Source organism: Scardinius erythrophthalmus (genome assembly GCF_964197995.2).
Source record: "Scardinius erythrophthalmus genome assembly, chromosome: 22".
Taxonomy (NCBI): domain Eukaryota; kingdom Metazoa; phylum Chordata; class Actinopteri; order Cypriniformes; family Leuciscidae; genus Scardinius; species Scardinius erythrophthalmus.
Window position 1 is genome coordinate 6341068 of NC_138242.1, and position 13835 is coordinate 6354902.

The following is a 13835-nucleotide window of genomic DNA, read 5'->3' on the forward strand; positions in this document are numbered from 1 at the left end:
GTTTTGTTGGCGACTTCTGTTAAATAAAATATCTCGCTTGGCATTGAACTTTGAGCTTTATAATTTTACAGATATTATTTATACTCTAACAACAACATTACACACTAACTAAAGTTTGAAACAGGTCACGAAGAACGGGACCTTTAACATCATTTTTATTCATATCTTTCACATCTATTGCAGTCAGATTCACCGCGTTCACTCTGAAGGAATCACTCACATTAGCTGTGCACTTGTAATGACACATCAAGGATGATAAGAGGCTAAAAGCAGGTTTAAAACTTGCCCCATTGAAGTCAACAGGGTGCAAATTTTTAAAAGAGGATAACATGGTGTAGGCAACACCGATTTTTGTCGATGTTCTCTGTACTGACAGCACTCCAAATTTACAAAAAAATGAGCTCAATGTTAAAATTGACCGGAGTTCTCCTTTAATATCAAGTAAATATCCTGGGTCGTGTTTTAGTATATTCCCTTCTGTTCTATCAGAACAGACCTGTGATCCATTTTCGGGCCATGACTAACCAGTTGAGAACAGCTGGTTTAAACCAGCATGAATCTAAGCCTAAAAACAAAATTATATTTAATATTTGAGCAGTCATGGTCTTTGTAACGGTTTGGTCAAACTTTTTTGTAGTCAGACACAGGAGTCTTGGGCTGTATCTGAAATCACCTCCTATAGCCTACCCTCATTCACTGTTCCCTACATGACTCCACTAATATAGTCTGCTGAATGACTGAATGAAAATGAGTGATCGAATTCAGTGGGTGGATCATGGGTGTTCTCTAGTCTAGCAGCAAGCCATTCAGTGTACATTGATTTTACACTCATTTCTTAGGTGCGTTATGGGATTGAATTGGTTTTGGACACAAACAAATTCTTTTCCCCTCAAATAGTGTGGGTATAGGGGGGATTTCAACATAACCTTGGACTCAACCCAGGTGATCCTACACTGTAAAAAATTTGCTGTAGTTTTGCAGCTGTTTGCCAGTAACTTACTGTAGATTTAAATTTATGTTATTTACTGGCAACAGTTTGTTCAAAGTTAAATGAACATTAAACATTAACAAGTCTTTGTCTTTAAAGAATAAAATGATAAAATAACAATCTAATGCAAAGCATTCTGGGAACCAGAAATCTTCATCAACCTTTTTCTGTTTTTTTCCTTCAGATTTTGGTTCCCAGAATGCTTTGCATGAGGATGTTATTTTAGTTTTATTCTGTAAAGATAAAGACATGTTAATGTTTAATGTTCATTTAATTTTGAACAAATTGTTGCCAGTAAATAACATCAATTTAAATCTACAGTAAGTTACTGGCAAGTAGCTGCCAATAATACTGTAATTTCTACAGATTTTTCTAACAGTGTACAACCTGATCACAATTATTGGACCGTTTCTCCACTGACTACAGCCACGGCTATGTGTTAGCTCAATACTGCACTCCTGTGGTCACTGCTGAGATATCTTCTAGAGACCAATGTAGAGACAAATGCCAAACCAAGGTGGATCAGTCTGACTCTGAACAAAGGGAAAATAGCTTCATACACAGCTAAGATGAACAGATTTCTGAAATTAAAACAAGGGACATTTCCTTGGTCAGTTGTCAAAATATAATCTTATATGAAATATTATCTGTTATAATCTATGAAAATAAATAAATAAAATTTGTTGTTGTTTTTTTATAGTTGTTGTGGGTCCCAAGCTATTATAATTAAGAGTTATTATGATGTTTTAATACAACTAATTTTAATACAATTCACACAAAAAAAAAATCACAGAAAAATGTTAAATAAAACCATTGAAATTAGCAATAAATTATGATCAATAAGTCATGACAACATATGCAGTCATCAACAAGTCATCATGCTTTTTAATATGATAGGCTATTCTAATATCGATCTAGCTTTCTGCAATATGTAACAAGGGTCTCATACCAGCCACCGAGCGAACGCACAGAGTAATGTAACAACGCACTCATATGTATTAGTATGATTGTTTTGACCAAGAAAAACTGTTGCATTACCCTACAATTTCAATTTGTCAAATAACGTGCCCTGTATGATTAGGCTAATTCAGCATGTGAATTTAAGTGATCAAGCGTAACTGTAACAATGTTCAAGCTCAGGGAAGAAGGGGGACGTTAAACTTAACTTTAAATGTAAAATAAACAACAAAATGAAAGGAGCGGCAGTGGCCGACTGTGGCATGTAAACATAATTCAAACAGCAATGTAAAATGTCCCGGGCTCTCGGCCCCACCCTGCTTCATACCACAAAACTTTAATATAACTTTTTATACATTAGCTCAGCCATGATCAAGATTTATGTCAGTCCAGTCAGATTGCTTTTCAGCAGCTGTGGAGGTGAAGACAACAACTCCCATGATTCCACTCATTCACAGTGTCATCAAGCTTCGCCTTTAGTGTAGTTCCATTTCGCCACTTGTTAACAACCACCTTTTTCAAGACACGTAACAGCATAAAAAAAATCACAAGTGGGGTAATACTGATTTATTTTATGTCGTAGAATAAAACGTAAAAGTGTCTTGAGTTTGTGTTCAGCACAGACCTATTTCTGCCATTTAACCAAAAACCCATGACTTCAGGATGATGGAACCAAGAGTGCTAAAATGCTAACTCACTTCCAGTGTCATACCTGCACCACTCAATAACTCTGCATTTCCGATAACGAAGGGTATATTTGCACTTAGTGCCTGTCTTTTTGGCAAAAAGACACCCGCCATTAAATATCTACAGTGGTCGTAGGGCGTGAGGTGCCTTTATAAAACAGCACAAGACTTTAAGTATCCTATATAGGCATTCTGTTTGTGCTGCGTGATTTAAAGATAAGTGCACACTTTGCTCACGCGATCAGCATGGTGATCTGGTGTTTTCTCCAAAATAAAAGCTCAAGGGTTTATTGCAAGTGAAGAAATTAGGACAAAAGTATTGTCATTTTCCTATACTATAGTGTAATGTAAAATATACTTTTGAAATATTCATTTTCATTTATACAGTACATTTATAGGCTATATGGATTTTACGTCATAGGAATACTTAAATAAATCATAAACACCAGTGATAATGTAATGTAGACTGCGACTCTATATCATAACTAAAAGGATGTTTGAGCCCTCTTTAATGTCCAGGTACAAGTCAATGGTTTTTCTTTGTTCAATGTGCTCAGTTCATGGGTTGAAGCCGGTTCAAGGAAACTCTTAATTCTGAGCTCTCAAAATGTACCGGATTGATGCATTTAATCTTAAAATGTACAAAATGTTCTTGCGGGGGAGCATGCCCCCGAACCACCCTAGAAAGGACAGAGGTCCACCCAACATAGTTTCACAAAATCCTAAGGGAAAGAATGATCATTTATGAACTGTACTCCAGCATAGTGCAACAAAGTCCTTTTAAGTGAGTAAAACTGTTAATGTCAAATTAAAATGGGGGTCTCAATAGGAATCTAGGGTGCCAAAAAGGCTAGAAACGGCCCTGGGTGAACCTATATACTGCACCAAGCTATCAGACATTTCTAAATAACAGACTCTTTGGCTAAATTCAGAATGAAAAGCAAGGTTTTTTTTTTTTTTTGCTATCATCACACAACCTCAAGTAGGCTACTCAATTCCCTACTTATTTTATTACTTTAAATAATAGACATTTTAAATGCATAATAGATCCATTTGTATAAACAAGAAATATAATAGGATGACTCAAGTGAACATTTAACACTGATCCATTTCTAATAAAACAAATATCGTTATGATGATTTGCGGAGGTGACAGTAATCTTGACCACAGTCTGCGTCCAGCAAATGCTTTATGAATATTAATTAGGACGTGCTGACGTTGGAGACAACCCGTGGCTAAATAAATTAATGTTCATGATTCATATGGTTGAAAGGGGCTCTGCTAGCGCCCACTTACAAACGTCCTCTGCAAACGTCTTCCTTTGAGCCACTCAGATAGAATTACATGGCGAATGTTACATTTTACGTAATTAATATTTATGACTCAAGGCTTTACCATAGTAGGATTTGTTAATTCGCTTCCGGGAAATCTCGACCAAAGCGTAATGACGTAAAAACGGTTTTTGAGCACGCGAGCAGCATGCCAGCCAATAGGATGTGGTGTTTAATATGGGGCCGATCCCGAGACTCTTAAGTCAGCCCGTTATACTCCTTATCAAAAGAGGACGCAGGTGAGTTTTGATCTTGTAAATAGATTTGTACTGTAGATTTAACACATCCGAAAGCGTCATTCTGGTTATAAATCATACTTTTGATTTTTATTTGTACGAGGGATGAATCTGGTCAGTCACTACATGCAGATCAGCCTTGAACGCACGCGCGGAATGACATAAACTGCTGTGATTCTTGTTGTTATGTTCTTAAATTACAATCATTTTATGATTTATGATCTTCTTATTTCCAGGCTATTCCATACACGGATATTTTAGGATTTAAATTGTCTCGTATGTTTATCTAACGTTAGTTCAGATTTCGATGACTTATTGCCTTTTCTCTCTATGAATGCTGCTCTTCTGAGAATATTTTATGATTATTATATATGTTTTTGATAAGTATTATTGTTACAAAAGCTATCTTTTCGAATTATTGAACAATTATGCAGGACTATTTAAATGCATGTCCATGTTTGTTTATTGTCAATGAACCACCTGTAGTTGGCGCTAAAACGTATTGACCAATATACAAATGTTTCTTTTCTCATCTTCACCACGAAGATAAGGCAGCCATGCATCCTATGGATATGTATATGGTTCCCAATCCAGGGATACCAGGCTGTCCACCGGGATTAGAGTACCTGACACAGGTTAGATAACAGCATCAATATCATAAAAATAAAATTGAATGTATATATATATATATATATATATATATATATATATATATATATATATATATATATATATATATATAGCACAGGTCAAACGTGATATCTGGCCTACTGTAGCAACAGTTACTCTTTATTCAAATACTATTAAAAAGCTTAATGTGTAGTTGTGGTTGTAGTCAATTGTTTTATTTGTGATAACGCAATGAAACATGCCGAATTGTGCAGACATAATTTTTGGCCAGGCTGTGATGCGTATAGATTATGAACATGCAAAACCCCGTATATAGTATACCCTAACTAACTAACCCTAACCCCCCGATTATGAATCATGCAAAAACAACAGAGAATTAACAAAATATTAATAACCGATTATGTTGTAGTCAATGTATGGTTTTTCCTGTGAGCCTTTTGTTTTTGTATGCATTTTTTTTTTTTTACAATTTTGTCAGAAAAATACATTAACCAAGTTTTGTTTTGTTCTTTCCCCATATTAATTAAAAATAAATATTTCCACCAGGCATCACTTTTAGCCACTACTGTACTGTACTCTTCTGTACTGTACTGTACTGTACTGTGTGTGTGTGTGTGTGTGTGTGTGTGTGTGTGTGTGTGTGTGTGTGTGTGTGTGTGTGTGTGTGTGTGTGTGTGTGTGAGTGTGTGTGTGTATATATGTATGTATAATATGTATGTCATATGTATGATATGTATAAATCACCTGTTTTTCCAACTTTCTCAGGTAGATCAACTTCTTATTAAACAGAAAGTTGAGCTTATTGAAGGTATGTATAACAGTTTATTACAGATGGACCTATTTTTGCCCTAAACCTAAATATGCATAGGTAATTTAATAGAAATACTTTATATTTCATTAATAATAATAAGTCCTCTGTGTTTTATGCAGCTTTGGCAGGCTTTGAGAGCAACAATAAGTATGATATCCGTAACTCCATGGGTCAGAACGTGTTTTATGCGGTGGAGGAGAACGACTGTCTCACCCGTCAGTGCTGCGGCCCGCTGAGATCCTTTACCATCCGTGTCCTCGATAACATCGGACAGGAAATCATCACAGTCAGCCGTCCTCTAAAATGCATGTCCTGCTTCTTCCCATGTTGTCTGCAAGAGGTGATCTGCCTGGAAGGCTAAAATGGCTCTCAATAGCCAATATGCTGTTGTAATTGAAAGTGTAAAAATTATTCAACCCCTTCATGGCAAGCATCTTTAGTACTTAGTAGAACACCCTTTTGCTGTTATGACCTGCTGCAGATGAGATGTATAACCAGACACCAGCTTCTGGCAATGTTTCTGAGGAATCTTATCCCATTCCTCATGAGCAATGGCCTCCAGTTCAGTAATATTCGTGGGTTTGCGTGCCGCAACCGCCTTCTTCAAATCCCACCAGAGATTTTCTATGGGGTTCAAGTCAGGTGACTGTGAAGGCCACTGTGGGAATCTTGCAACCAAGCCTTGGTGGAATTTGAGGTATGCTTGGGATCATTGTCCTGTTGGAAGGTCCAATGACGCCCAAGCTTCAGCTTCTTCACTGACAGCATGACGTTTTCTCCTAGGATTTCCTGATACTTCAATGAATCCATCTTGCCTTCCACACGCTGCATGTTTCCAGTGCCAGAGGATGCAAAGCAGCCCCAGAGGATCACTGAGCACCATCATGCTGAACTGTAGGCAGAGTTTTCTTTTCAGCATATGATTCATTCTTTTTCCTCCAGACCGAAAACAGAATCCCAAAACTTATGTGGCTTATTTGATTATGATTTTGAGCACTTTTTTTGTGCTTTTTGCTCAGTATTTGTGTACTTCTTGGAGTTCTGGCATGGAAACCGCATGTGTTTAGTATGCGCCTTACTGTGCAGCTGAAACCTCAGTGCCTGTTGCCACCAAGTAGGGCTGCACGTTTTCAAGTTTTTCATTAACCGTTAACCGAGGCCCTTAGCGGTTAATACTCGGTTAACCATAGTGTGCGCGCCGCAACCCCGAGATAGGCAAAATTTGCGGGTGGGACATGTCCCCACCACTATTTTCTAAGGTCGATATTGTCACCACTTTTGAAACATCTCGCGGCATGAATACCAATACAAATAAACAAAACATCTTCAGTTAACTAGCAGAGCATTCATTTCGTTCGTTTTTTTTTTTTTTTTAGGCGATCTAGCGCTGAAATGTTTTGTTTTTTAAATCAAGTGATCAAAGTGCTCGTTGCCGCTGCGATCGAGAAGGGGCTTGTAAAACGTGCTGAGGTATTATTAATTCGTGGCCACAACAATTCACCTGATACTGATAAATATTCACCAATTCACAAAAAAAAAAGGAATAAAAAGCTGTAGTCGGCCTTCACTGAAGAGCTATCTTCACAGGGACGAAAAACAGTTTAATAATTATTATTAATTCGTGGCCACGAAATAATTCACCTGAATATTCACCAATTCACAAAATATAGGTCTTTAGCATTCACTAATTAATAGTATCAAACTGTTTTTGGCCACGTTAAATCAAAATGAGGGAGGGAAATAGTTCAACGTGTCCACGATTTATTAAAACGAGGGAACAAATAAGTCGTCGTAACAACTAATTATTTAGATCAGTGGACAGGGCGCATAAGAACAAACAGTGAGAGAGCCCCGGCCGCGCGCGCGCGCACTCTCACCGCCTTCAAACAACACGAGCGCTGTATTGCTCTCTCTCCCTCGCGCATATCAACACAGTAAAAGGTCGGAAGACCGATTGTGTTTTATAGATTAGTAGTTTGTTCATATAAAGTGTTTGATTAGCAAGTACATGTTTAGGAAATGCATAATACAAATTGTATGGGTTAATGTAACGGTAAACGGACTCTGCGGGTAAAACTGTTGTGATGAAACTGCGCATGCGCGGGGTAAAACTGCTGGTATAAAGCTGTGGCTCTGCGGCTCTGCAGACAGATATTATTGTGCTGCGATCAGTGGCGCGGATACTGACTGACTATATTTGTTTCTGGCTCGCGCACAGCCTTCATTCTCGGACGCGCGCTTTCTTTGCCCGCTTCATATTAGAAAACTGGTCTAGCGGTCTCTGGCGGTGCAAAAATGTATTACAACTAAATTCAATGCACACCATTGACGCCACTTAACCGAGCAAAATGTTTCACTCGGTTACGCAATTTTTAACGGTTAATCGGTTAATCGGTTAACCATGGACACCCCTACCACCAAGTCTTTCTGCAGGTCTTTTGCAGTCACTCATGGGTTTTTCTGAACCTGCCTTCTCAGAAATCTGGTTGCAGCCGTTGATAGCTTCCCTTTTCTGCCTTGTCCAGGTAGTTTAACCACTGTTCCTTTAACTTTGAACTTGCAAACTATACTTCCAATGGTGTCTCTTGGAACATTTAGTGCCTTCACTATCTTCTTGTATCCTGTTCCTTGTTTGTGAAGGACGATGATATTTTCTCTTAACTTTTTGGACCATTCTTTTGACTTAGCCATATTTCTAACATGCAGTCAAACGTGACACTCAACAAACCTAATATCTAGCCAGATATTTCATGTGTTCTAGCTCAAGCACACCTGGTGCAACTAATGAAGCCCTTTATTAGTTGAATCAGATGTGCTTGAGACAACACCTGTTTTGCAGATTTGTGCTGTTGTGAGGGATTCTATTCAGGGGGTTGAATCATTTTGAGACTGCAGAAGTCATTAGAAGTTGCATTTTCAGTTGAATTTGGGGAAACCACTTGAAACATTTGTTGTGTTGAGCTATTTCAATTAGTTTTGTTTGCTTAGTTCATTGCAAACAGCTGAAAGTCTGCACATTTTGCCAATAAACCTGGTTTGCAATGGGGGTTGAATAATTTGATGGTTATGAGAATTGCAGCATTTGTTTGCAGATGTCGTATGCTTTGAAATAGACCATGTAGAACATACCAGAATAGTTATGATTAATGGAACAGTTTTGTTGATTCCTTCTTTTCACCCTCTCCTCTCCTCTCCTCTCTTAGTTGGAGATCCAGGCTCCCCCAGGGAACACAGTGGGATATGTTCTACAGCAATGGCACCCTTTCCTCCCCAAGTTTACTATACAGAATGAGCACAGAGAGCCGGTTCTCAAGCTCCAGGGGCCGTTCTGTGGTTGGAGCTGCCTGCCAGATGTGGACTTTGAGGTACATCAACTCAAACGTTTGTGATTAAATGCTCACAGACACTAAATACTTCTAACATTCACTGAAAATGAATGATTTCTGTATCACACAGCCCTTAAAGGGATAGTTCACACAAAAATGAAAATGATGTCATTAATTACTCACCCTCATGTCGTTCCAAACCAGTAAGACTTTAGTTAATCTTCGGAACACAAATGAAGATCTTTTTGATGAAATCTGAGAGATTTCTGTCCCTCCATTGACAGCTACGCAACTACCATTTTGACGCTTTGAAAAGTTCAAAAGATCGTAAACTAATCCATATGATCGAGCGGTGTAGTCCACATGTTCTGAAGAGACACTATCGCTTTATATGATGAACAGATTGAATTTAGGCTTTTATTTACTTATAAACATTCATCAACTCACATCATTTGTGGTAAACGGAAGCTTTAGCATGTTCGCTTGATGTGCAAGAACCAATGAGGTTCATTCTCGTGTTACGCATCACGTTTGAGCTTCAGCAAGAACCAATGAGGTTCATTCTCGTGTTACGCAGCACGTTTGAGCTTCAGCGAGAACCAATGAGGTTCATTCTCGTGTTACGCAGCACGTTTGAGCTTCAGCAAGAACCAATGAGGTTCATTCTCGTGTTACGCAGCACGTTTGAGCTTCAGCGAGAACCAATGAAGTTCATTCTCGTGTTACGCATCACGTTTGAGCTTCAGCGAGAACCAGTGAGGTTCATTCTCGTGTTACGCATCACGTTTGAGCTTCAGAAAGAACCAATGAGGTTCATTCTCGTGTTACGCAGCACGTTTGAGCTTCAGCGAGAACCAATGAGGTTCATTCTCGTGTTACGCATCACGTTTGAGCTTCTGCAAGAACCAATGAGGTTCATTCTCGTGTTACGCAGCACGTTTGAGCTTCAGCGAGAACCAATGAAGTTCATTCTCGTGTTACGCAGCACGTTTGAGCTTCAGCGAGAACCAATGAGGTTCATTCTCGTGTTACGCATCACGTTTGAGCTTCTGCAAGAACCAATGAGGTTCATTCTCGTGTTACGCATCACGTTTGAGCTTCAGCAAGAACCAATGAGGTTCATTCTCGTGTTACGCATCACGTTTGAGCTTCAGCAAGAACCAATGAGGTTCATTCTCGTGTTACGCATCACGTTTGAGCTTCAGCAAGAACCAATGAGGTTCATTCTCGTGTTACGCATCACGTTTGAGCTTCTGTAAGAACCAATGAGGTTCATTCTCGTGTTACGCAGCACGTTTGAGCTTCAGCAAGAACCAATGAGGTTTGTTCTCATGCGTCAACGATCTTGTTATGAACTTTTTGAAGCATCAAAGCGGTAGTTGCGTAGCTGTCAATGGAGGGACAGAAAGTTCTCAGATTTCATCTAAAAGATCTTCATTTGTGTTCCGAAGATGAATGAAAGTCTTACGGGTTTGTAACGACATGAGGGTTATGGCAGAATTAAAATTTTTGGGTGAACTAACCCTTTAATTCCCTTGAAAGCTTTGATTAGGCTGGCAAACTGAGACTGATGTTTTAGCAAAAACAATACAAAGATTTTTTTGCATTAAGAACATAAAGCCTATTTTTAGGATCATTAAGACGGTTTTACTTTATTTTCAATTAAAAATAATTATACATCATTACATTATTTGTTGCATCTTTAATTTATGCAAATTTTAGTTAGAAACGAAGTTTTTGCAATACAGGTATTAGAATTTGTTGGGGGAAATGTAACATGCTTAATTGTCAGAAAAGGTATATAAATAATAATCATAAAAAACTTTTGTTATAGGCCTGGTTTCACAGACAGGGATATTTAAGTAGCTTTTATAAACGTGTCTTTAAAAAAAACATTACCGATGTGCATCTTGAGACAAAACAATGGCATTGACATTTTTGTAGATATGCCAGTGCAAGTTTTTTTTGTTTTTTTTTTAAATGCCAGTGTAAGTTTTTATATGCCATTCCGTTTCTGCCTGGTGTCTGTTTGGCTCTGTCTATAAATGCCCACTAGGGGGAACTGTTATTCAGGAGATCAGTGATCCCCCAAACTTTTTTAGAGTGGCGTACCACTCAGGCATTTAACATCCTTTTGCGTACTTCCACTTAGACTGCAGTCACACCTTTTCCATTAAGGGTCAATATTTGCCCAGTTAAATTGATTTTCTGGTGCATTTTTTTAGTTTTTCTAACCCTATTAATCAAATCAGTATCAACAAAAGCCATATTTGCACTGCAGTGGCTCAAACCACATCTAGATGTATTTACGTACTGTTTAATGCTGCTCAGAGGTGGCATGAATGCAATTACAATGGCATAAATAATGTTATGAGAATGTTTTAAATAGAAATTGTTGGTCCACTTTAGACATTCTACTGACTATAAGTAACTTTGCTAATAAGTAACTACATGTCAACTAACTCTCATTAGAGTATTAGTAGACTATAGTAGACTGTTAGGTTAGGGTTAGGGTTAGTAGAATAAGTTAATATGTACTGGCAAAGTTACTTATAATCAGTAGAAAGTCAATTGGGGAGCACCAAAAATTCATTTAAAATGTACATCACATAATATTACCCTTTTGTCGTATAATATTACCTTACCTTAATATTACCTTACTGTTTTATAAAATAAATGTCACATTGACAATCATGTGGATATTCGGGAAAAAAGTGCATTCTTGTTCGCATAATATATTATGAAATTTAAAAACAACATTCTCAAACAGGGTGTGTCGAACGGCGTCCGAGTCTTAAATCGATCTCTATGCACAATCTGTCTATATTTGTTCTTCATGCTAGTAAGTGCTAAAAACCCAAGGTACATAATTAAGAACGGCAGTAACGTAGCGTGATTTGCTAAGGCAGCATACTGTGCACGCTCTATCATATGCACACTGCTTGTGTGGATGCAGTCAGGTTTGAAGATATTTTAAAGAATGTTTGTAAATAAGAATTAATGGACACATTGACTTCCATTGTATTTTTTTTTCTTCCATACTATGGGAGTCAATGGGGTCCATCAACATTTACATTTACATTTACATTTATTCATTTAGCTGACGCTTTTATCCAAAGCGACTTACAATTGCTATACACGTCAGAGGTCGCACGCCTCTGGAGCAACTAGGGGTTAAGTGTCTTGCTCAGGGACACATTGGTGTCTCACAGTGGATTCGAACCCGGGTCTCTCACACCAAAGGCATGTGTCTTATCCACTGCGCCATCACCACCAAAACTGCTTGTCCATCAGCATTCTTCAAAATATCTTCTTTTATGCTCAACAGAACAACATGTGGATGAGATAAAGATGATAGAATTTTCAATTTTGTGTGAACTATCCCTGTAAGTACAATTGAAAATGTTATGTACTACTTACTCTGTCTAGATTCTAACCATGGATGAAGTTGGCATCGGAAAGATCAGCAAACAATGGACAGGACTTCTCCGAGAGGCTTTTACGGATTCGGACAACTTTGGGATACAGTTCCCTATGGATCTTGATGTGAGAATGAAGGCAGTGATGATCGGAGCCTGCTTTCTCATTGTGAGTTGGAGTGTATGGATGATATGGTTTGTAGTGTGGGAGAAAGGCCAAGAAAGTGTTACTAATGACATTTATGTTCATTTTTTTTTCAGGACTTCATGTTTTTTGAGTCGAATAACTAACTGCTATGCAGAGGGTGTCGTAACGTCCAGCTCTGTGGAAATGGGTGAAAAGAGATGTTTACCTTTGCACTTCATACATCTGTGAAACCCTATGGAATGCATGTGAATATAAAGCCAGAAGTATAAGGGAATAACGGTGCTTTTAGAGACTGAAGTAGCTTCAGGTGTGTGATAGAACTGGTTGTACCGATTAAAGTGCATTGTTTTATATTTGTATCGACACATAACAGATTAATACAAATAACTCATGCTATGAATGGCATTTAAAGGAATAGTTCACCCCAAAATAAATAAATCTGTCGCTATTTGCGCATGCCCTGGCTGCTCCTTTTTCACCATGAGATTAAATAGACACAGTTAAACAGTCATACGAGAGATTTGTGTGAAGAACAGAAAGTGAACTATTCCTTTAAGAGCTGTCTGTACGACTATGCATATTCAGTTTTGCAGTAATACCTGCTCTGAATGACCAGTATTATCCTTTACAACACAACATTATAATTCATTGTGAAACAGTGTTTTCAAAACTTACTTTTATTGATTACTTTACAAAAATATATTTTGCATGCGAACAGCTAAACGGTTGGTCAAAATGTTCATGAACATGTAGTAATTTGTTATTTATTGTGTGATTTATTTTGCTTATATATTGTTTGTTTGTTTAATTTTTAGTGTCAACAATAAGCTTATAAATATGATTGTTTTTTAAAGAACTTCTTTCGTTGTACTCAAATTCTCCAGAAGAGGGCAATGTTGGTCTTTACTGTAAGTATATAAAAATGTCAATGTTTTAGGTTATTTAGGTAAGATATTAATTATTATTGAGTGTTAATGTTTGTTATGACTCAGGTTTGCAGTTTAGGCATATCTTCATCTTCATGACGCTTCATGAATGCCTGTTATATTTTATGTCTGACTAACAGAATGTATTTCTATCAAGACACTGTTTTTATGTTTGTTTGTTTTGTTTAAAATGTTATGTATATTATATATATTATATCTAGTGCTAAACATAATTTTATAAACTTACACACGTTTGTCTAATCATTGTGTAGCCGATGTACTGTTATTTTCAGTCACTAGTTACAAATTTAATGTTTTGATTGAATTTGTCTTCAAAAAAACAACACAAAATTGTGTCTTGCATAAACCCTTAATTG

General features: G+C 37.5%; 1 protein-coding gene across 1 annotated transcript; it reads left to right on the forward strand.

The window, feature by feature from the left end:
- Positions 1–4119: 4119 nt before the first annotated feature.
- Positions 4120–13835, forward strand: LOC308682732 (phospholipid scramblase 1). The gene is made up of 7 exons (XM_081352624.1): positions 4120–4201; positions 4745–4833; positions 5594–5636; positions 5759–5979; positions 8843–9004; positions 12395–12553; positions 12646–13835. Exons 2-7 carry the CDS (start codon positions 4756–4758, stop codon positions 12673–12675), a joined length of 693 nt encoding a protein of 230 aa, XP_081208750.1. The 5' UTR covers positions 4120–4201; positions 4745–4755; the 3' UTR covers positions 12676–13835.